Here is a 21472-nt window from a genome sequence, read left to right as displayed (position 1 = left end):
TTGATGGCACTGCTAAAATATACTCGTACATAAGGGATATAGCCAAGTTAGTCAGCAAAGGACCAGCAATTAAAGAAAATCAAACTATACTTTTGTACCAGGGATTTATTGAGCTTACAGTGGCAGGTAAACAGCTATTCTGGGGCAGTGGTGATGTATCACATAGTGCATTTAAACTGCAAAGAGGCAGCCTTCAGACTTTGTTCTCAAAACAAGTCACACATACTCTAGGGACAAGGAAAGATACAAATCGTTTCTTTCTGTTCCTTCTTGTTTATACTGCAGGCATTATGTTAAAGATATTGCACATTTTGCACAGAAATGGTTTTATATACATGCTCACTGATTTAATCTAAAAAGCTTCCAGCAGTTTATCAGATACTTCATTAATGTGCATGCAGATTAACTTCTCAGCCATCTTTAGATGGTTCTTTAGAGCCATCTCTAAATTGGAAACAGTGTGCAGGACACCTTGCTAAAAAATTTACCTTGGTGGTCCATTAGGTGAGCCAAATAATTCAGTGCATAACAGGAGCAGATTGATTTTTCTCTGCTGTTTTGGATGTTCTCTGTTTGAAAAAGAAGAATAACAGTTGCAGTCCAGGTCAAACTGTTTTTCTTTTCAGGCTGTCCCATTCTGGTTTGCTGCACATGAGCAGGCTGAAGGCCAGGCTGTTTTCTTAAGCCACACAACTGAAAGTCAGAGCTTCAGTCACAAGAAGTCACTGACACACAGCCCAAGTCGCAGGAGCTTGCTTTGGTCCCAGTAAAGCAGTGTCTATAGCAAGTCAGCAGAGGAAGCAGCACCAGGTGAGATCTTGGAGTCAGGAATTCCATCTTGGAGAAATGGTTGTAAGAGCAAAACATGCTATAGCAAACCCAGATTTTCCTAGTGGGAAACACAGGATAAATTCTAGCAACAAAAATTGGCTCTGGAAGGGTTGCCCTGCAGTCAGACCACTCTGTTTATGGACAGAGTGTCACTGAGAGGCTTCTACAGATATTTTCATGTTATTTCCTAAGGAGTTAAAGTGCATGAGAGCTAGTTCTGCTTCCAGCCTCAGAGGGATGGGACAGTACTAGCATCAGCTATTATTGCACTCAAAGGCTATCTAAAGCCTAAAACACTCTTGCCATGAAAATACATCTCCCACAATCCAGCAAAATCTATTTTCTAATCTCTTCTGGAAGACTAACTTTGTGAAAAGCTCAGCAACATTGTTCAGCTGGGCAGGCTTGCCCAGCCAAAGAGCTACGAATGCCAACAGGTTTGCGCAGCATGGAGAGCAGCGGTTTCACATGCACCGCTGTATAAAGATCTCCAGAATTCCTAAAAAATATGCTCTAGTTCTGCTGTTTATGTAGTCCAGAGGCTGCCTGTGGAGCTGCACAGTGTGTGTGCAAACCCTGCTTAGGTTTTCTGAAAGATCACTTGGTCTTTCCCCATTGCACTTCCAGATAATCTGAAGCAGATCAGGAAAGATGCAGAAAGCTTCTAATTAGCTTCTTTTTTCCTTCTGATTCAGATTCAATAACACAGACCCAAACCTTAGAGTCTCCTGAGCACCTGGCTTCTTTCTTCACCTCTGCACTTGCCATCAGTAAGGCCACTCTGCATTAAGGTTCCAGTACATGCAATTTAAATATTCATACAAGATGTCTCCATTAAAAATAAAAGTTACTTTTATATACATATATACATATTCATAACAGAGATCTGAATATGGACTATTCAGCTGGGTGAGTAGATGTGCTTCTGGAAGAACAGGCCCAAAACCCAGCATTTTGCAAAGGGGAAGACTGGTAAAAAAGCCATAGAGGAAATACATCTAGCACTTCCACTGAAATCAAAGCCTCCCAGGGAATGGCAGCACTTGAGACTCCATTACAGCAGGCGTGAAGGAAAGGAAGGAAGGACAGCAGTTCCCAGTAGTGCAGTATGTCCACCAAGTCACGAAAAGACATGGCACTTAGCTATCCCCAAGGAAACCACCTTCCCAACAGGGCCATGTTAAGCTTGAGGCTTTAGTAGCACTGCAGCCTTGATGCGCATCACACCAGGTAGAAATAACCTGCAGAAAAGGCTGACATGAAGAAGCGTGAATTGGGAACCGAGCAGCCAAATCTTGGACTTGGAGCAGGAGTCACATTGAATTTATACACCATCCCATCATCCTAAATGATTGCAAACCTGTCATACAACAAAAATCAAGTACTGCCATACACACCAAAATCCTGGCTCAGCAGAAGGCCTCTGCTCATAGCCCTGGGGACACCACCATGGGACAAAGCTCTCCCCCACAGCAGAGCCACGAAAGGCTTTGAGCTCAGCCTCCGAAACTGCAAAGCTCTCATTTTGTTGTCCATGGGTAATGCTTTAATCCGCCGGGTGAAAGCTGGATGTTGTTCTCTTTTATTCCAGCCATACACAATTGCAACCCTGGAAAAGAACAGCCCCTCACCCTCCCATACCCGCTGCTCCTCTGAAATGCTGACTCCAGGAGAGGCAGCCCCAAGGCGGGGCCATTGGGATTTATTTAGTTCCCTGCTGCAGATGATGCCTTTAGTGCCACAAACCGCCCTGGAGACAAATCCTTATCATCTGGGGGGGTGATTATGTTCAGTTCTTCCTCCTCAAACACCCCAGCCGTAATTCAGATCCAAACTGGAGAGGCAGGCAGGCACGCAAGAGGGGAACCCGGCACCACACAGCCCCCCCGAAGCCATGTACAGGAGCAGCTTCCTTCGCGAGGTGCGCAAGGAGAAGTACGAGCGGTCGGACGCCTACGATGAGCTGCGAGGCTCCCCCGAATTCGACAGTTTGGCCCAAGCCCGGGGCCTGGAGAACCTGCAGGAGCTCAACGAGCGCTTTGCCAGCTACATCAACCGGGCACGCGTGCTGGAGCAGCGCAACACCATCCTGCGCAAGCAGCTGGAGACCTTCCAGCGCATGGATGAGCTGGTGGGCTTGGACGAAGCCTTCGCTGGACAGATCGAGTTCAATCGGCAGCGAATGAGGGAGCTGGCATCAGACCGAGCCAAGCTGGAGCGGGAGGAGAAGGATGCCCAGCGCATGCTTGATGAGTACCGCAACAAGTAAGACTTACAAATAGAGGAACATATGGTGGTATTGTTTCCATAGGTGATCTTTGTAGTAAGGACAGGTTTGGTGTCACCACCTCTACTTGTGCACAGGTGATGCTGCTCCTTGTGTATCAGACTTGTAGCTGGGGATGGCATGTAGTAAGTCCATGGTGAAAAGCAAGGTGACTGGACTTTGGGAGTGCCAGCTCTGCATTCCATGGTCTCACTGCCACTAGACAGGCAACTGCCCTCTCCCATCCATGGCAGCAGGTCCTCACCATGGCACACACTGGTTGCTATTACTCATTAGCTTTAGCAGGATTGTGCTGTGGGCTGCCAAGAGGGAATAACCCAATTCAAAAACAAACAGCTCAAAGCATGTCTTGTATCTGAGCAGTGCAGAGTTACACAATCCCAAATATGTCCTGAAATGTGTGGGACATCTCTGAGAAACTCCTATTTACAGGCATTGCGAGATACCTGGGTGTCCAGCCACTACAGATGTGAGAGGAAAAGACAGTAAATAAGCAAATTTTATACCAGGAAAATATCTAATTACCCTCCTCTTCTTCCTTGCATCCCACTATTTAATCTTCTGCTACTAAAGCAATAGCTGTAAGAACAAGTTTCCCCTAACTTCTTAACCTCAGTTGCACCATAAATCACAGAGCAGGAGCCTTGGGGGCTGAGCAATACAAGTGGCTCCTGATGCATCTAGTCCCTTCCCTTCAGCAAGAGGCAGTTTTGGCCATGTTGCTTAATTAATTACGTAATGAGACTTGGTGAGTATTGCTCATAAAAGGACTGCTCGCAGGAGAGAAGGGTCTTGGCTTCTTGTTACTTATTGGCCAGGGTTTTTTTCCTTTAAACATCTGTCTTGGCTAGTTCAGCCAGGAAAATCTGGCAGCAGTGTGGAGGCTGAAGGGGAGTTTTTCATCCTCCCCGCCGAAGGGTGAGGGTGAGCTCCATATAACACACTCCAGCTTAGAAACACTTCACACTGACAGTGATGGGAAGGAGGAAAATTAAATGTTTAAACAAGTTTGTGCAGCCACTCCCAGGTGATGCTCAGCACACTTACCAGAAACACTTTGGTTAAGGCAGAAGGTGAATCATCTGAGCCCTATCTTGCTGCTGCAGAAATACAAAGGCCCTCAAGATTTCATCCCTTGTCTCCATCACAGACTTGATGTCTGTCCTTGCCCAAACCACATGATTTTTCAGTCTGATCCTCCACTGATTCCCCCCTTCTCTGAACTAGAATGTGTAAGACTGATAACATTTCCCTTTTCTGTCTCCAATCATTTTTCAACTGGAAAGAGCCCAAAACCAGATGTGAGATGACATCGAGGCCATCTGTGTCTTCAGGGCATGGTCTGATGATACACTGATATCGGTAGCTGTACAGTCCCAACATCCTGCCGTCCCCAGCCCTGCACACCATCTGATGCATTGTGCTGCCACAGCTGTTCCTGGGGCCACCCTGACATTTGAATTAAGAAAATGAACCAGCTAAAAAAACCCTAATCTAAAAAAATAAGATTTCCAACCCAATTCAGTGGGCTGCCACACGAACGGCCCATGGAGGCTGTGAGCTACAACACAGCTATAGGAACATCAAGCCCTGATCTCTCTCATCTGACAGCAGAGAATTGCCCACCTAGGTGCACTGAGGCTTAATGCTGGAAGTGATCAGATGTCCACAATGCCCTAACTCAGTGCCAGTGTGTTACAAGATCCTGATTAGGCAGGGGTTTTTACAGGCAATGCTGTAATTCAGCTGTTGATTCTGATACTTGTTCATATGTTTTTATTAGTAAACTCAGTATTCCAAAGTCTACCTGTGTATGAGTGTGCCAGCTGTATAGAAATGTTTAGCGCTATGATAGAGCTGGGCAGAACTGTGTTATCTCTGTCTGGAGTGCCTGAGGGAAGAGAAGAATCAGTACAGCCAAACACACAATTCCTCATTTGATTTCAAGAGCTTGCAAGGAAAACCGGCAAGAAAGGAATTGGAAAAAAACAGCCAGAAACATTAAGCTTGTCCTGGCAGCCTGTCCATAGATAACTGCATCCACCTGAGCAGTTTGTGGATCAACTGCCTGTATAGTTCCCCAGCAGCAGGCAAATCCTGGAGGGGAGGAACACCTGGAGAAGGGGATGTGCTTTTGGAAAGTGAGATATAGGACCTGTTGCAGGGGTAGTTGGTGACTTCTTAGAAAGTAAATATGTGGTGCCTTGTCATACAGTTATGAGGTTCACTCAACAGCCGGAAATGAAAGTAGAAAGGAAACCTCTACTATATCCAAGCCAACAACATTGCCATTTGAATGTTAAAGATACACAGGGCCATTGCAATGGAAGGGCTGTGGCCACTTTTTAACCAAGTTGCCTTTGTTTTACATCAAGAAGTGAACTTTGGTCTCTTGGGAGCTGCTGAATTTGACCTGAAGACAGACACAAAAGTTTCTTTAGCATCTGAAGAGAATTTGTTGGGGTTTGAGTTGCAGGAGTTAAAACAAGGCCAGTGCTCTGACAATGTGTACTCTGCCTTCTCACTGTCTTTCTAGCTCAAAGCCAACCTGATGGCTATGATTTCAGCTACTTAAACTTACAAGTAAATCTTTCTAAACAAAATATGGGAGGAATAAAGTTCTCTGCCATGTTAGGGTCTTGTCATGCTCCTGAAACCAGAAGCACTCCAGTGCTGAAGACCTGCTCTTCCACCTGGGTCTGTCCTCAGTCTGCAGCAGGCAGTGTGGGGTTTCTTGCTCCATTTGAAGCATAAAGCATCACTTTTGGCACACAGTGCTTTCAGTGGGGCATTGTGTACCAATTAGTGGATGGAAGTGTGTGTCCTTCACTAATGCAAAGAATTTTAGCTCTTACAACCCATTCTTTCACTTCAAATTCACACTTCAGTAAATAGATTTGTATCTATAAGTAAATCTTTAAAAGTTGCACTTTTGAAAGTAGACCTTTTAAAGCTGCACTTTTGTAAGTAGACCTTTTAAAGCTGCATTTAAACACAGCAGTGACTACCAGGTCTGTATGATTGAGTGTACATGAACTGCTGGAAAGTGGATCTTGCATTACAACTTATTTTTAAATCCTCTGTTGTCACATTTATAGCTTTTCACATTAATATGAATAATTCAGACTCTGTATCAGCAGAGAATTCTTTCTCTTGAAGCTGCAAAGAAAAAGCATTGCTAGGAATTGTTTGGATGCATCTCATAAAAATACTAATCATGCTAATTTTATTTAGCATCATTATTATAGCAACGTTGCATCTGGCTGTGGGAAAGGACTGTATTTCTCTCTCTGATCTTAGGAATGAATGCTGAAACCCAGATTTTAGCACCCTTGACTGAACAGGACTAATTAACTTCAAAAATTAAAAGTCTTGTTAATCGATTATTTCATTTAAAATTCATTGACTGCTAATCTTGTGGGGTTTGCATGGCAGATGATTCCCTGGAAGTCACTAGACACTGAAATTGGCACTGTGCTCTCCAAGCTGCGCCGTCTGGTGATGCTCTGATGATGTGATACTCTTTGGGGCCTCAGTGGAGACCCAACCCCTGTGAGAGAAAACAAAACCAAGTAGGAAAACACAATAGCTGAGGTATGGGGAGCAGTAGGGACTCCATTGGTAAAGCTATTTCAGTCCCTGTCTGCAGGGGTTGTTTGTGCTGCTGCTGCTCCTCTGGTGATAGGGAGATCTTCATTCTCCTGCAGCTGGAGTTAAGGAGGTCCTGCCTGTCTTCCCTCCTCTCTAGACTGTCAAAATCTTGCCCTGTGGCTCTCAGCTGCTCAATAGCAGCTTCTTGGTAATGCAGGTACCAACCAACCTGTTCACAAATCAGCAGAGCGCAGCCCTTATCCTGGCTTCTAGGGTATAAACCACAACCATTACTGGCCTGTCCGTCATCCTTGCAGAACCAGCTTCTTGCAGTTTGTGCTCTCTTTGGCACCCAAATTACTGCTGTCTCTGCTGAGTTAGCAGAGTGTTACTCAGACTGTTAGCAAAGTGCCTTCAGGAAAAGTGAAAAGGAAAAATGCAGTAGGAAAGTTTAACCTTGACTAATGGTAAACCAAGAGGCTTCCTATATTGCCAAAAGAGTTCAGAAGGTTTCAACAGAGAGGCAGCATTTATCTTCATATTAAAGACACAAGGCTGACACCAAACTGGTTACCTGGCCATTGAGGATTGCTAGGATGTATTGTGACTGTTTTCTCTTTGGAGAGAAGCCAGCCCTTGCACTGCAGCAAAAGCAGGGGCTGAAAAACAAGGGCCAGGTGGAGAAACACACTTAGTAGTGGGCTTCCCTCTTGCATTTCCAATGTTCTCATCAGGCTGGCACCCCAGGCTGTAGGGAGAGCTTAAGGGTTTTAACAGATATCTCTAAATCTATTAGGTTAGCATCTCTCTGTTGGGGCACTAAGAGAGGGGAAGGGAAGCTTCAAAGCTCTGATCTGCCTTCTTTGAGCCTGGCAGCCCCCTCCATCCTGTTTCCTTCCCCCTTTTTCCCTAAGCAGTCCAAAGAGGTCTATTACAGCCCTAAAGCTACTTGAGAAGGTGAGAAGAGCTTTTATGTGTGCTCAGTTCTGAATTCTGGTGAGGATTATGCTGTGTTGATGTCTATTGCTTGTACTGCAAATGAAGGACATTCACCACCAGACTTCACTTGCCACCCACCATGAGGGATTCTTGTAGAAATAAAGAAAATGACAGCTTTTTATATCTCTGTATCTCTATTATTTTGGGGAAAGCAAAGGGATAAACTGCAACAGACACTACTTATGTACTTTGGCACTGGCAGCAGATGCAGTTTGATGAGCCACTTGTTCACTACTGATGGCAAAGCCCCGTTACCTCGTACTATAAGATCTGTCTGTGCGGTTTTTTTAATGGGGTCTCATTAAACCATATCTCCTCTTAAACATTTTATATACAGTTTGTTTAGGTAAAAGCATAAACATTAAGAACCAACAATTGAGAAGTTTTGTACTCTGCAGCTAAAAGGTTTTTCTTGAAGATAATTCTAACATACCAGCACAGAGCCCTAATTCTCAGACTGTGGTTTTTCCTCAAAGATAAACACAATATACATCAATTGTTCACTTAGTACACGAACATGCGCATTATGTACTTGAGGACTTCTTATAAATGTATATGAACAGTTGTAAATATTGTGAATATAAGTGTTATAACAGCTAAACCCAGTTATAACTATATATGAACAGGCTACATGCAGTCTTACTAAGACTCACATATGATTTTGACTAGGTTAAAATATGATTGCTGTATCAAAGAGGACACAAAGCTTGATCCATCAAAGCATCCTAATACATCATTAATCATACACAATCAATACGTGAAATTGCAGTCTTTGTGTTTAATGTGTCTGTCATGAAAGTGCTTACTGAACAACAACAGGTAGAATAGAAAACCAAGTGCTCTGTAATTAAATGCTAATTTGCCAATGAAGCAAATACTCACGTGGTAACCACTGATGAACGGCTGTTACTGCAGTCCAATGCTAATCAAACAGAGTTTTATTGTAGATAATCTATTCTTTGGCTTTCTGTGAAAAAGTGATGGCAAATAAGTGTCATTCCATTGTCTTTTGCTATATAAATCGAGGACAAGACACTAATAAATCCTGGAATTACTCTCAGCATCTGGACCAAAAAGAAAGCAATGCTAATGAATAAGTAAATCTTTTGGTCCCTTTCAAGATTCACATTCTGCTTTAGTGTGAAGCACATATTGTGCATGATAGTGCAGATGAAAATGCAGTTTGCAGAAGGATGAACCATTGAACTTCATCTCCTCTGTTCTGTTTGCAGGTATAGAAATGAACGTGAATACCAGCAGAAGCTAAAAGAAACCCTTGAACGCCTTAATAAGGTAAACCTGGAAAAATGGAAAAGGAAAGGTCTTTATAATTTCTTTCTTAAAGTTCATTTACTAAAGCAAGCTGTTTTGAATAAGCAGTGGGAAGATAAAATGTCAGACCACATTTCTTGTCATTATGCACTGATGAAAAGTTCTTCCCTTTCATTTGCCTCCCTGAGCTTTGTGCACTTGGCTGAGCCTCAGTGTGTACATACACAGTGTATAGCACCCTGCTCTCTACAGTCCTGCTGAGTTTGGTTGTGTAGCACCATGCCACCTGCAGCCCACAGCCTCAGATGTGCTCAGGGCTTCACTAATTTGTCAGTAAGACCAAGAACTAGGAGGACCTGCTGAGTAACACTCCTTTTGGAGCATCAGCAATGGCTCCTGCATACGTTTCGGGACCTGGAGTTGACATACGTGTTGCTTCTTCCACATTCAGTATTCAAATTCACTCTTACTGAAGATCTGGCACATGTTTAGGGGCCTTTAATAACTCTTGTTAACTCTGCTAGGATTCTTGTTTGTTTGGTCTTTCCTAACTTGGAAGGCGATTTCTTTCTGAGCGAGTTGAAGTCTACACTCTGAGTAGGAGTTTAGGAAAAGCCAGAGGTAGGAAAAGCCCATTTGTTAGTCTTACCATGCAGGCAATACATGTATCTAAGGGTCTGAAATATGACCAGAGAAAACGTTTGTTGCTAAATACCTTCTCCATGCCCATTTTGTTTTAATATAGCTACTGAATTAAAGTATACTTAGTACTAATATTGTGGCATGAGATAATGCTGATTATGTCTAAATCTTGAAGTTTGGTGTGTCTCAAAGCTCCTCAGCCCCTTGCAGGATATGGTCAGCCCTTCCTAGGACAGACCCTCCACTTCCCATTAGGTTTCCAAACAAAAGAAAAGCCACATTCCTCCCCCCCTACACCCGGCCTTGGATTTGCTGTGAAACATGAGGAGTGTTTCTACCAAGGCACAGTTTCCTGAACTAATGCCATGGGAAGAGAAATGATGATCATCATGATGATAATGGATAAACCCAGAGAAAAGATAAAGTTTACTAACACATTTAGGATGTTTCCAAACAAGGTCCATGAAACTGAGAAAGCCTGATTCATCCTCTCTTGCTGCTAGTTTTTGTTTGAATGAAGAAAATTATGTTTTATCTTTTCCCAGATCTACTTTTCACAGGTTATTCTTCATCTTTGGTACTGGGAAACAATGATAGTGAACCAAATAGAGATATTTTGTATTTCCCTGATACATATGGCAGGAGCTGTTTTGCTTGAGCACTGTCATGTCAATGATACACATGCTTTATATGAAAGAAAATGTGCATTTTAGCATTGCTATCTCCAGTAAGCTCTAGATATCTTGCACCGTTGCTGTTTTCCAGTGTGTTAGCAGGGTTCTGGACACCCTGCAAGGTCTTTAAAACTATTTGTGTAGGCAAATACTTTGTAAGCCATAGCTGGAGCTGGTGGGTCCATCTTCACAGTTCCTCTCAGCCAATCCTCAGCTAAAAGAAAGTGAATTAGTTTGGTAACCCCAAGAAAAGCTGACAAGATCTTAAGCTGTGGGGGATGTTGTTCCCCCAGGTTGTGTCTGGGCTGTCCCCATTGCAGCAGCTCTTTCCATTGAGGCACCAAATGCTGGAGGGAGAATAGCTGTTTTCCGTACAGGTGCTCAAGACATGGCCTGAAACCTGCATGTGTAGATATAAATTCATGCCTTTTCCAGCAGTTGGGAACCTATTGAAAAACCAGAAAACACTATTTCTGGAAAGTTCTAAGGGATTTCTCTCCCATGGTAAACAAAAATGCTGATTCAGCACATGGATCATCGTTCCTGAAACAGCACCTAAAGCAGAATGGATTTTTCTGAGGTTGATTGAATAGCAAATACTGCAAGGTTCAGAAGAGAATGTGTAGGCTGCACTGTTTTGATGTACAGCATCATCAGTGAAGCTGGTCTACTGGAAAGCAGGGAATAAAAGCATAAGTGTTTTTCCCCTTTGAAGGAATATTTGGCTAGCTGAACACTGCTTTTGCTTATTACACGCAGAAATATTTGCTTATCAGTATTATCTAGAGGCCTGTGGGGGGGGGGGGGGGTGTTTTTTGGCTCTTTCCCAGAGCTCCCAACATGGCCATTGTCCTGCTGATCTTCCTGTCAATAGGAGGACAGGGGAGTGCAGAAAAGCAGCAGCATTTCTGCTGACTGGCTCTGAATGTGCTGGTTTGGATGTTTCTGTATTAGCCACTGTCTCACAAAGCAGCGAGACTGATGGAGAGGTCTCTGGCAGGGAGGCTCAGCAGCATAATGAGACAGCTAACATCTACACATTTTTGGGATAGCACATGCTGTGCACGTGGAATAGGAAAAATCCCCATCCAAGAGTCATGTGCTGCACCCATAGAATTCCGTGGTTTATTTACAACCTGTGATCCATTCACTGAGCTGGTAATGGCACATCAGTGTATGACCAGAAGTCATGAACACAAAAGCAGTATACTAGTGTTATTTAATGATAAACCTAATCAAGAAGGCATGCCGTGAGTAGGAAAATAAAGCTGTTCCCCCCACACTTATATATTTGTAAAATATATTACCATGTTCCACAGAAATTATCTGATATTCAGTGGTTTGTATTAAATGAAATAAAACTGGGAAAATAATGAATTGACCTTTGAGCAGAAATGGAGATTTCACTGGATTTAAATACCAGTGCCACTCATACCTACGTACTTTGAGTTCATGATTGCTAGTCATACACCTTGTCCTCTGAGTTAATTGAACATGATGAACTTTCATCCTCACAAATCCCAATGTATTAGAAACTTCTGCAGCAAGGTTGGGTTTTTTTTAGCCTTGTTCTTCTGTCGTTTTTATTTGCAGAAATGATTCCAACATTTCTGGTATTTGAGAATACACCAAAAGGAGTGAACATACTTCAGACTGTCCTGTTTGTTGGTTTTTATTAAGGGCTTCTTTACTGGGGGTATTAAAAAAGCATCAGGATACCTCAGGTCCTGTCATAAACACTAGAGAAGTTAATGCCTTAGCCTTTTTATCTGTTTAAGTTTCATGCATGATTGCAAGTGTTTAGCATCAAAAGCTGGTATTTCATAGCGTCTATATTACTCGACTCCCAGCATTCAAAAAGCATATGGTTAACGTATTTTGAGAGTACCAGTGCCAAACTGTATCACACTTTATATTTGTGCAGAAAATCAGTGTGTACAATGGGAGAATACAATAAATAAGATGCCTCTTGTTTGTGGGTTTCATAATACGTTAGTTTCTCCTAATAGGTAGTAGGTTGCAATTCTTCATGCAGGCTGCGTGGTCTCCACACCTATGCAGCTCACATCATGGCCAAGTGGCTGCTGTGATTCTGGCGCTTCAACCATATGTACTAACCCTGCCACATGTCTCTGCATTGCAGGAAGCTGACGAAGCACTGCTGTGCAACCTGGAGCTGCAGATCGAGTCCCAGTTCCTGCAGGATGACATTAATGCCACAAAGGACAGATACAAGAAGGTAAATGGCTGAATTTGCTGTTTTCCTTAGCTCTTTCCTTCTAGAGACATGTGTCAAGACTTACCTTTCACCATCTGTTCCAGTGGCAAATTAAAGCAAATCCCATTTATATTTTGGTGGGTAAAGACAGCACTATATATTTCCAAGCCCAATGGCTGGGTGGCTACAAGCATCCAGCTGACTCCCTCAGGTTCCAGTGCCTACAGCTGTAGTAATGTCTTGAATGTGTTAACCTGTTATCATGATTCAACCCAACATGCTGGTCAAGCTGTCTTGTATGTCATGGTAAGAAGCTACTGCTTTCATCAGAGGGGGATATCCAATTGTCTGTACCAGAGCATTCCAGTTAACCAGCAGACATAAGCCTATGGCTGTACTATTATGCTGCATTGAACACATGCAGCGCCTGTCTCCTTCCTGGTAGAGCTGTGAGGCTTGGATCAGGCTACTGTCCCATCTGTGCTGTTTTTGAAAGAAGAGATTCACTTTTTTGGACCACATGCAAAGGTATCCGTGGTTCTCATTTTGAAAAGCTCCTGTGCACTGAGCCTTGAAGTAAGACTATGAACTATACTGTCACATAGCCAATGCCTGTTATGTACCTTCAGCATGAGGAAACTGTTAGCACACATGCACTCCAAATCAGGTCTAAAACCACATTCCAAAACCAAGTCTGAACACAAACTGGGCTTTTATATGCTGAAAGATGCAAATACCTAGGAATAAGCCGCAGAAGTGGAGCATTTTGAAGGGAGCACCTTGCTATAGCATTTTCTAATTAAATGCTTTTTACCTTACTGCAGAACCTTATGGAAATCCAGACCTACGTCAATGTTTTGCAGCAGATCATCCAGACAACCCCTCGTGTGTCCCCTATAACCACTGGCATATGTGAGGCAAGTATTGCTCTTGGTAAATACATAGTGCTCTAAGTAAGAAAGGGAGAAAAAACTAATTGTAGGTTTGGAACACTGGACTGATCAGGAGAATAGAGATTGTGTTAGTCAAGCACACTGTAACATGTGTATCAGCCTCAGAAATGGCTAGTTTAAAGGTAGTTGAAGCAGTTGTGTTTCCTGTCTGAGGCTGGCAGCATATGTGAGTATTTACAGAGAAAGTCAATCTTATCCTAAAGGGGTGGTAAGATGTGCTAAAATTTGTAAATCAAATAAATGGCTACAGGCTAAATGAAAACTTGGTGATTCCTACCAAGACGAGTAGCTATGCCAAGAATGTTAGCTGGAAGAAGATATGAACTGCTGCATCTACAGGGTCTAATATCAACATAAGCTGTACTTTTACAGTCCTGCCAACTGACATCTTTTATTCCTGAAGCCATGCCACAGGGGTCTGCTTGAGGTTCAATACCCATCTTTTTGTTTGCCTTCTGTAGTTTTCTGTTTGCATTTACAGTTTCTTTCCAGTAGCAGAGTTTAGTTTGGCTCTTTTTAACAGAGTGAAGCATACTTTCTGTACACAATGCTGTTTTCTTCCAACCAGGAAAAACTGATAGCAGAGAGGAGGATCCCTGTTCTGCAGAGCCAGCTGGAGGAATACAAGAGCATCCTCTGCCAGCTACAGGCACAGAAATACAAGCTGCAGACTGAGGTACTGCCATCACTAGCCATAAACACAGCCAAGATGCTCATGAACACTGCTCTTTTCATGGTCACACTGTAAAACCTGATTGGCTTTTAATGGGGTTGACTTGGAGGCTGTTTCTTTTAGTTTTCCATCTTTTTCTTCAGCTGTTTCATTCCCATTCCCTCAGTGGTCCAAACTGTCAGGTTTAGATGGCCAGGGAGGGCTGCAGGTATCACAGCCATAATGAAACAGTCTTTGCTTATCAGAGGACATGGTGGAAGAAGGTTTCCACATTGCAACTGGTTTCCTGCAGACAGAGTCAGCAGGAGGTTAGGAATGGAAAGGTCACGCAGGGCTGGTCTGGCTTACTTTCTTACTGAGCTCAGGCTGGAGATTGGCTCCATGAAAAATGATGTGGGACCTTCAGAGCTCTGCTGAGAGGTTACCGAGGCCACTTCAGCACCGAACATTAAAGAGGTCTGTGGTACCCATTCACTGGTACACTGCAGTATAATGAAACTAATGCCAAGGGACTTAGATACTAAATTTAGGCTTTTTAAAAGGTTTTTGCAAATCTTGGCTGTAACATATAGAAAGAAATCAATTATTAAAGAATCCATTAGCCAGTTTTTGCTCCATTAGCTTTTTGTGAGCTCATATCTTTAAAAGCTGTTTGAAGGAAAAAAGAAAAACAGCAAAGTGATAAAAGAACCATGATAAGGAGCTGAAAAAAGCAGAGGAAAGAGCAGAATGAAGCCGTCAAATATCCCACCTCCAACTCCTGACCCTGGCTTTGTCAAGGCACCTATCGCCACCTCCTGGTTGATGTGCTATCCGATACCTGGAGCTGAAGCCTTATGGCACAGCAGTTATTTTTATAGCTAGAATATAAAACTCAAGGAATTGAATTCAAAAAGACAGCTTCCCATTTAAGAAAAGACCCTTCCTTAACCTCCCGTGCTTGGTCTGCAGACCACAGAGATGGAAGAACAGGTTTAGCCTGGCCACAGCTTCCAGTTAAGCACTTTTGCTGTGCGTGAGACACTGCCTGCTTTGCCAAGGCCATCCGCAGTGAGACATCAGTCAGTCTTGTGGGGGCAGGAAGGAGACATCACACCCCTGTTCCCCTGGTGTACGCTAATCCCATTGTGCTTATTGTGGAAAAGAAGCCTTGGGATAAACAAGGGTGCAAGGGGGAAAGTGTTTGGTTTTGAATCACTAACCAAATGCGATGCAGCTTCACACATCATAACAAAACATGTTTGGCCTTTAATTACCCTTGAAACAAATAGTGGGATGCTGAATCATTGAATCACAGAACGGTTTGGGTTGGGAAGGACATTAAGATCATCTCGTTCCAGCCCCCTTGCTGTGGGCAGGGACACCTCACAGTGTTCCAGAGCTGCTTCTTTCACCCACCAATTTTGTTCCCCAGACAACCATGCTGGAGCAAGCGATTAAAAACACTCAGGAGAGTTACGACGATGAAATTCAGCTTTACAACGAGCAGATTGAAAACCTCAGGAAGGGGATAGAAGAGGCAGAGAGGACCTTGGAGAAGTACACAACCGACTGCCGCCAGCTGGTGATCTACCAGCAGTCCCTGGAGAATGAGCTGGAGCGGTACAAACGCATCATCGAGAACGAGGACAGCCGGTAAGGCTGGTTTCTGGGCTCTCCAAAGGGCACAGTGATCACTTTTATCTCCTTTGAGAAACGTATGTTTGAGGGAGTCTAATCTAACCAAAGCTATGGCCATTTCACACCGTTTACTGGGACAGGTTCAGGGTCGGTAATTTAAATAGGTGTAAAATCTGGTCAAGCCTCTGCCAAGGAGAGGGTCAGAGTCATTCTGAGCTGCTTCTTTCTACACAGTCTCCTTTCCGTACACTGTCCTGGCACCAGTGCACAGACATCAGGAGCACACAAAAGCAATCTAAACACCTTCTCCACTGCTCGCGTGTTAGTGATGCTTGCTGGGGTGTTACAGGCAGGTTGGTTTTGCGAGGCTCAGGCAGGGCAAATGTCCTGAAAAGCAAAGCACTCTTCACAGCAAACCCGTTCTTCAGGCAGGTGCTGGAAAACGGTGTAATGCAAGTCAGGGATTTGGGTTGTTTAAACCTAAGGAGGAGCACTGGCTCCCTCTAATGTCCACCATCAGCCTCACATGAGAAAAGGAATAAAGGGAGCTGGACTTTCACAGCTGCATTGCACAGGCAGCAAAGCCAGAGCCCTCAGAGCCGAATTGCTGTGCTGGGTTGTCCAGAAGATGCAGGGGAAGGACACTCACTAATAGCCAACCTCACATGTGGGGAACAGATATTTCCTCAATCTTCAGCCTCTCCTTTTGGACACTGCATTCGGGTTAGGAGTCTGATCAGAATAACTGCCAAAAACCAAAATGTGCATCTCTTGCCCATTTACACCGGGTCAGAATGTTCTCTCACATTCTGGCAGAGCAGACTGGGAAGGCCACGGATACAGTAACCGGTTTGCATAGAGGTCATCCTCTCCGTTTTCATTTTTAACCCCTGATTCCTCAAATATTTTTCCAAGGAAGACTGCTCGGTTTCCGTCTTGCCCTTCTGAAGTCAGGCACATGCAGGTAACTTTGTAATGGCTGCCAAATTTCATCTTCCCAGCCAGCAGGTATAGCTCTTGCTGACCTCTGGTAAGTGTGGATTGACTGCTTGCCCATCCAAAATCCTTCCCATCCTTCCAAAGTGCTGTGCTAAATTACAAACCTGTTGCTATGCATTTTAATTGCTGGTGTACTTTACCTATTGGAGCATCCCATGTCTCCTGCTGGTGAAACCAGCCTGACTCCTGCGAAGGTGCTGTGGCTGTGTTGAATTCCCCAGACAAAAAGCATGCTCCCATCATTCCCTTTGACTCCTCACCACGGAGAAATACATTTCTTTAACCTCCACGCTTCATTTTGCACAATCTCACTTGCTCTTGATGGAAATGATGGGGAGAAATCTGACCGATGCGCGTCTTCTCCGGCAGGTTAAACTCTGCTATAGCGGGAACGCCAGTCACACTCTTCACGCAGATCTATAGACCTGTCCAGCCTCAAGCTTCGAGGGGAAGAGGTAAACCTGTGACATGTCTTCCTGTGTCTGTCAAGAGCAGTATCATTGTATTTTAAGATGCTTTTCCATTTGTCTTCCATACCAACCCCAGCTGTGACAGCCTGACTCCAGCTTGCTAAGTAAATGCTGTGATTTCAGCTGGGACAAGCTGTCAAAGGCCAAAACCAGAAGGAAAAGAGTTTCTTTGCTAATTTCTGCAATATCTCCTGCTTAGGCTAATCAATAGAGCACAGTCAAAAGGCACCTGAAACTATGGCAAGGGCTGGGGGTTTTGTGCTGACTTATTGAGAGTCATTGGTTCACACTTTAGTGATGTGACAAGAGTATCAGGGGGTGTTGAGTGCTGCAGGCAGGCAGAGGACACCCCTTTGTTCTTTACGTCCCATGGCCTGATTTCCTCTGAATGGTGTTTCCTCCACGTTGTAGGACTGCTTGCTAGACCTAGGATGCTTATAAACATGGTGACAAGGAAATGGCCACAATTAAACTTAGCAAAGAGGGGAGTTGATTTACAGAAAGGTGCTGTGGGTGCTAACATACGGATGACTTACTGTAGATTAAATCCAAGGCTCACTGAGGCTCTGCTAATAACAAACTGCCCTGAGAATGGAGATAAGCTGCCAAAAGAGGGATTCTTTTGGAGTGCAGCTGTAATTTTTCTAGCTGCTCTGTGAACCATAGCAGTTGTTTATGGAATGAGTCCATAACGCCTGAGGACAAATCCTCAGCAGCTGTAAATAACTGCAGAGTGCTGTCTTATACCAGCTGAGGATTTGGCCTGTCTCTGGCTATACCTCTGCTTCCTACCTACGAGGTGAGCAGGGCATTTCACCTGTGTTACTGTACCTGCCACATGGGACAGAGCCTTGGGGAAAGCATATTAATATCCCTGTCCCATGTTCCTGTAATTCCCAGTACCAACCTCTGCCTCCTCTGCTCTAGCTGTTCATGACATGGACATCAGTAGCCTGCCTGTGCTCCTGCTCAGCTGCCATGGGCTCTGTGGGTACTGGTAGTGCAGGAGATCAGAACACAGCCCATGGGCAGGGTTTCCCTCTGCATGCGCCTAGAGCTCAACATCAGCTGAGCCTTCAGAAGCACTGGAATAGCTGGTGATGACACTCACTTTCCCCATCAGGGCTGGACCACTCACCTAGGAACCTTGTATTCAGCAGGAAGGCTTTAAATCGGGGTTTTGGTTGTTTCTTTCCCATCCCTAAACCGTAACAGGAGTTGTAAAAGCCAGACAGGCTGTTTCCACTTAGTCCTACTGCCAGGCTTTGGGTACTTGGCTTCAGTCTCAGCTTTAGGAGACGAGGTTCTTGCCCAGTGAACAGGGACAAACCTTGCCACGACACCTGGGAGGAAGGTCCCGAGCCCATCTGCAGCAGCAGGCACTGAGGGCTCCTGATGAGCATTGATGCAGGCCTGGGAGGGGAACCACACACACTTCCCTGTCCTCACACTCTATGGCAGTGGTGATCACAATGCTAAACAGCTACTTGGCCGAGGGGCACACATAAAGTAAGAGGCTGTTTAATGTGCTAATAGGAGCTGTGCTCACACTTTCTGCTTCATGCAGCTCCCCACCTGCAGCAGTGAGGGGCAGCACCAGCATTTGCAGGGACTGTGTTCAGCACTGTTTGTTGTTTGTTCTGTTCTGTTTTTTCCCTAGATATCACCCAGGCCATGCAAGACATCGCCAGTGTCAAGCCCAGACAAAAAGCTCTGACAAAGAAAATTGCCAGGAAAAAGGGGCTGATGTCTAAAGACATAACTGATGGTCTTTCACCTGAAAGAATGTATGAAAGAACTCTGGAAGGTTTTGACCAAGATCAGCTGGAGTTCAGGCACGAGGGCTCGGTCACATGTGAACCTGGGCAGGAAGAATCAGAACTTGATGAGCAAGAAATGGGCCCAGAGGACGTACCCGATGGAGCCCAGATAAGTAAAGCCTTCAGTAAACTGTGTAACCTTGTGAAAGAGAAAATAAGAGTCCACAAGAAAGCAGAGCCTAAACCTGATGCCTATCCCAAAGGGCGTTATGTGCTGGTAACAGGGGAGGAACGCTATGAAGAACCTTGCATCTTGGCCCCCACCGTCCCATCAGGGGCAGGGATCATAGTTTCCAACAGCGATGGGAAGGTGATGAACGGTGGTGAAGTGGAGCCCATTCCAGAGCTACCGGAACCTGCTGAAGAAGTGGAAAAAGAGAAAGGGGTTATATGTGAAAGGAGGGAAGAGTTTGAAGTCCAAGATAAACAGAAGGAGGAAGAGAAAGAAGACATACTTGAATGGGGCAGAAAAACAAGAGGAAGAATTGAGCAGATCACAAAGTACCCAGACATTTCTGAGCCTGAGGCAGTTCCTACCCCTGGTCCGATAAGCCCAACTGAGCCAGGAGTCCTTCGAGAGACAGAATGTGACCGAGAAGATAAGCAGGGCCTTTTGTTCAGGGAATCAGGTTTGCCTGGCTCCATGAGCTACGAGAAGGTGGAGGTGGTGGAGTCCATTGAGAAGTTCTCAGACGACAGAATTCAGACGTATGAAGAAACAGCGATGATTGTGGAGACAATGATAGAGAAGACAAGCAAGAAGAAACCAGGTGACAAAGGCTCTTAAGTGACAGACCCACCCCCCTTGATAGTCAACTTGTCTGGCATAGTTATCAAATGACTGTTTTTTTCCTGACCGAATGATACAGTAGTGAGGTTTTTGCTGTTTGGTATGGAACAGGTTGATACCCTGATGGCAATTCTGTCTGACATAGGCTCACCTTGGGTGCAATGACCATTAGAGTGCTCCAGGGCAACAAGTAATAGGCACATCCTATGCGACTGATTTTCATGATTAGGACACATTGAAAGTAATTAATATTATTATTATTATTATTATTATTACATTGCTGCCTGGCTGTCCACAGGATCCGGGACAAATCTGCGTATTCCTCTGCTGCTCCTATAGCTGCCTTATGATTCCCCATCTCTGACAGCTGCAAATGTTAACTTGTGACATCTGGTTCATTTAATAAAAGTTTTGCCTTCTACTGAAGATACCCACTGCGGGTTTGTGTTGCCTCTGCCACTGACTGAGCATCCCTGCTATGAACAGCAACTGCCTGGGTGCGCAGGAGCTCTTCCAGGGGAAGGGCTGGGTACTTGATAAACAACACACTCCAAATCTCTGCATTTCCACCTAAATAGAGATGAGCTTGGCAGGCCTTTCTTTTTGCATCAAAACACCATCTCTCTGTATTTGAAGTAACATTACTGCGTATCCTCTCAGAATAAAACTTGAAATTCCACTAAAGTGGGGGCTAACCCTTATAAAGAAACTAAAACCATTCACTATTTGTCCTTCACCATCACAACTAAGGTATTTATGGACGCCAGCAAGCTTTTGAGCAGACTGCAGCCAACTCAACCACCCATGTGCTTTGGTATGCTTTTGTTAATTATTTTCTCAAGCTGTAGCATTTTACAGTTTAATAAATACTGCCATGGGATCTTGTTGCAGCCCAATGGAACTCTCTGGGGTTCCTGGAGCAAGCAGTGCCTTCCCACATCCCTGGGGAAGCAAAAAGCAATGCTTCTGCACTGGCCTGTTGCAGCTTCCAGACACCTTCACCACAGGGAAGTTAAAACCAAGGAGAACAGATCCTTCACTTGTGTAACTACTGAGCACTGCTTAAAGTGCTGATGCAGTATTTAGCCTTGGCTTGACTTCAGGCACACAAACATTCCCATTCAGGTACAGACTGAAGCGCTTTAGTGGGTTCCTTCTCACATCCCGATTCTCAGGTTTAGTTTTAACCTTTTACTTCCAGCTGATGACACCCATCAGCTGTGGAGGAAGTGGCTAAACACAGCTTGAGCTGATGTGCTTGAGCTTCAGGATTGCCTTTCCATGTCTCCCAAGACTTCCCTTCAATGCCATGTTGGGTTTTTCCAGCAGTGAGTTCCAATGCAGGTGTAGCATCCATACTGTGACTGTTACCCATGCTTAAAGTGTCACCTTCTCTGAACCAGGGAACTCACACAGCCACGTTTATTCAGGGTGTTTTGCTGACGCTGTTCAGTTTAAATGCTGTAGGAGCTGACATCAGATGTGGCTGTGTTGCTTTTCAGTTCAATTTACTAACAGTGTAAATAACCGCAGAGAAGGAATTTATCAACCCATATGCACGCTGCAATCTGTGAGCTGCTCAGAACTGCTGGGGAAAGCAGGTTTTGACTACTGCAAGGGGAAATAAGGCCAA

The 21472-nt window shown here is 44.4% G+C and overlaps 1 protein-coding gene across 1 annotated transcript; it reads left to right on the top strand.

The window, feature by feature from the left end:
- The first annotated feature begins 2497 nt into the window (after positions 1-2497).
- BFSP1 (beaded filament structural protein 1) lies at positions 2498-20261 on the top strand. Its single transcript, XM_005147456.2, has 8 exons — positions 2498-3096; positions 8941-9001; positions 12440-12535; positions 13339-13431; positions 14036-14143; positions 15555-15775; positions 17129-17214; positions 18890-20261. The coding sequence occupies exons 1-8, from the start codon at positions 2726-2728 to the stop codon at positions 19834-19836; spliced, it is 1983 nt and encodes a 660-aa protein (XP_005147513.2). The 5' UTR covers positions 2498-2725; the 3' UTR covers positions 19837-20261.
- Positions 20262-21472: the final 1211 nt, after the last annotated feature.

The sequence above is a fragment of the Melopsittacus undulatus genome, chromosome 3, assembly GCF_012275295.1.
Source record: "Melopsittacus undulatus isolate bMelUnd1 chromosome 3, bMelUnd1.mat.Z, whole genome shotgun sequence".
NCBI classification, from domain to species: domain Eukaryota; kingdom Metazoa; phylum Chordata; class Aves; order Psittaciformes; family Psittaculidae; genus Melopsittacus; species Melopsittacus undulatus.
This window is presented reverse-complemented; position numbering and strand designations above follow the sequence as displayed.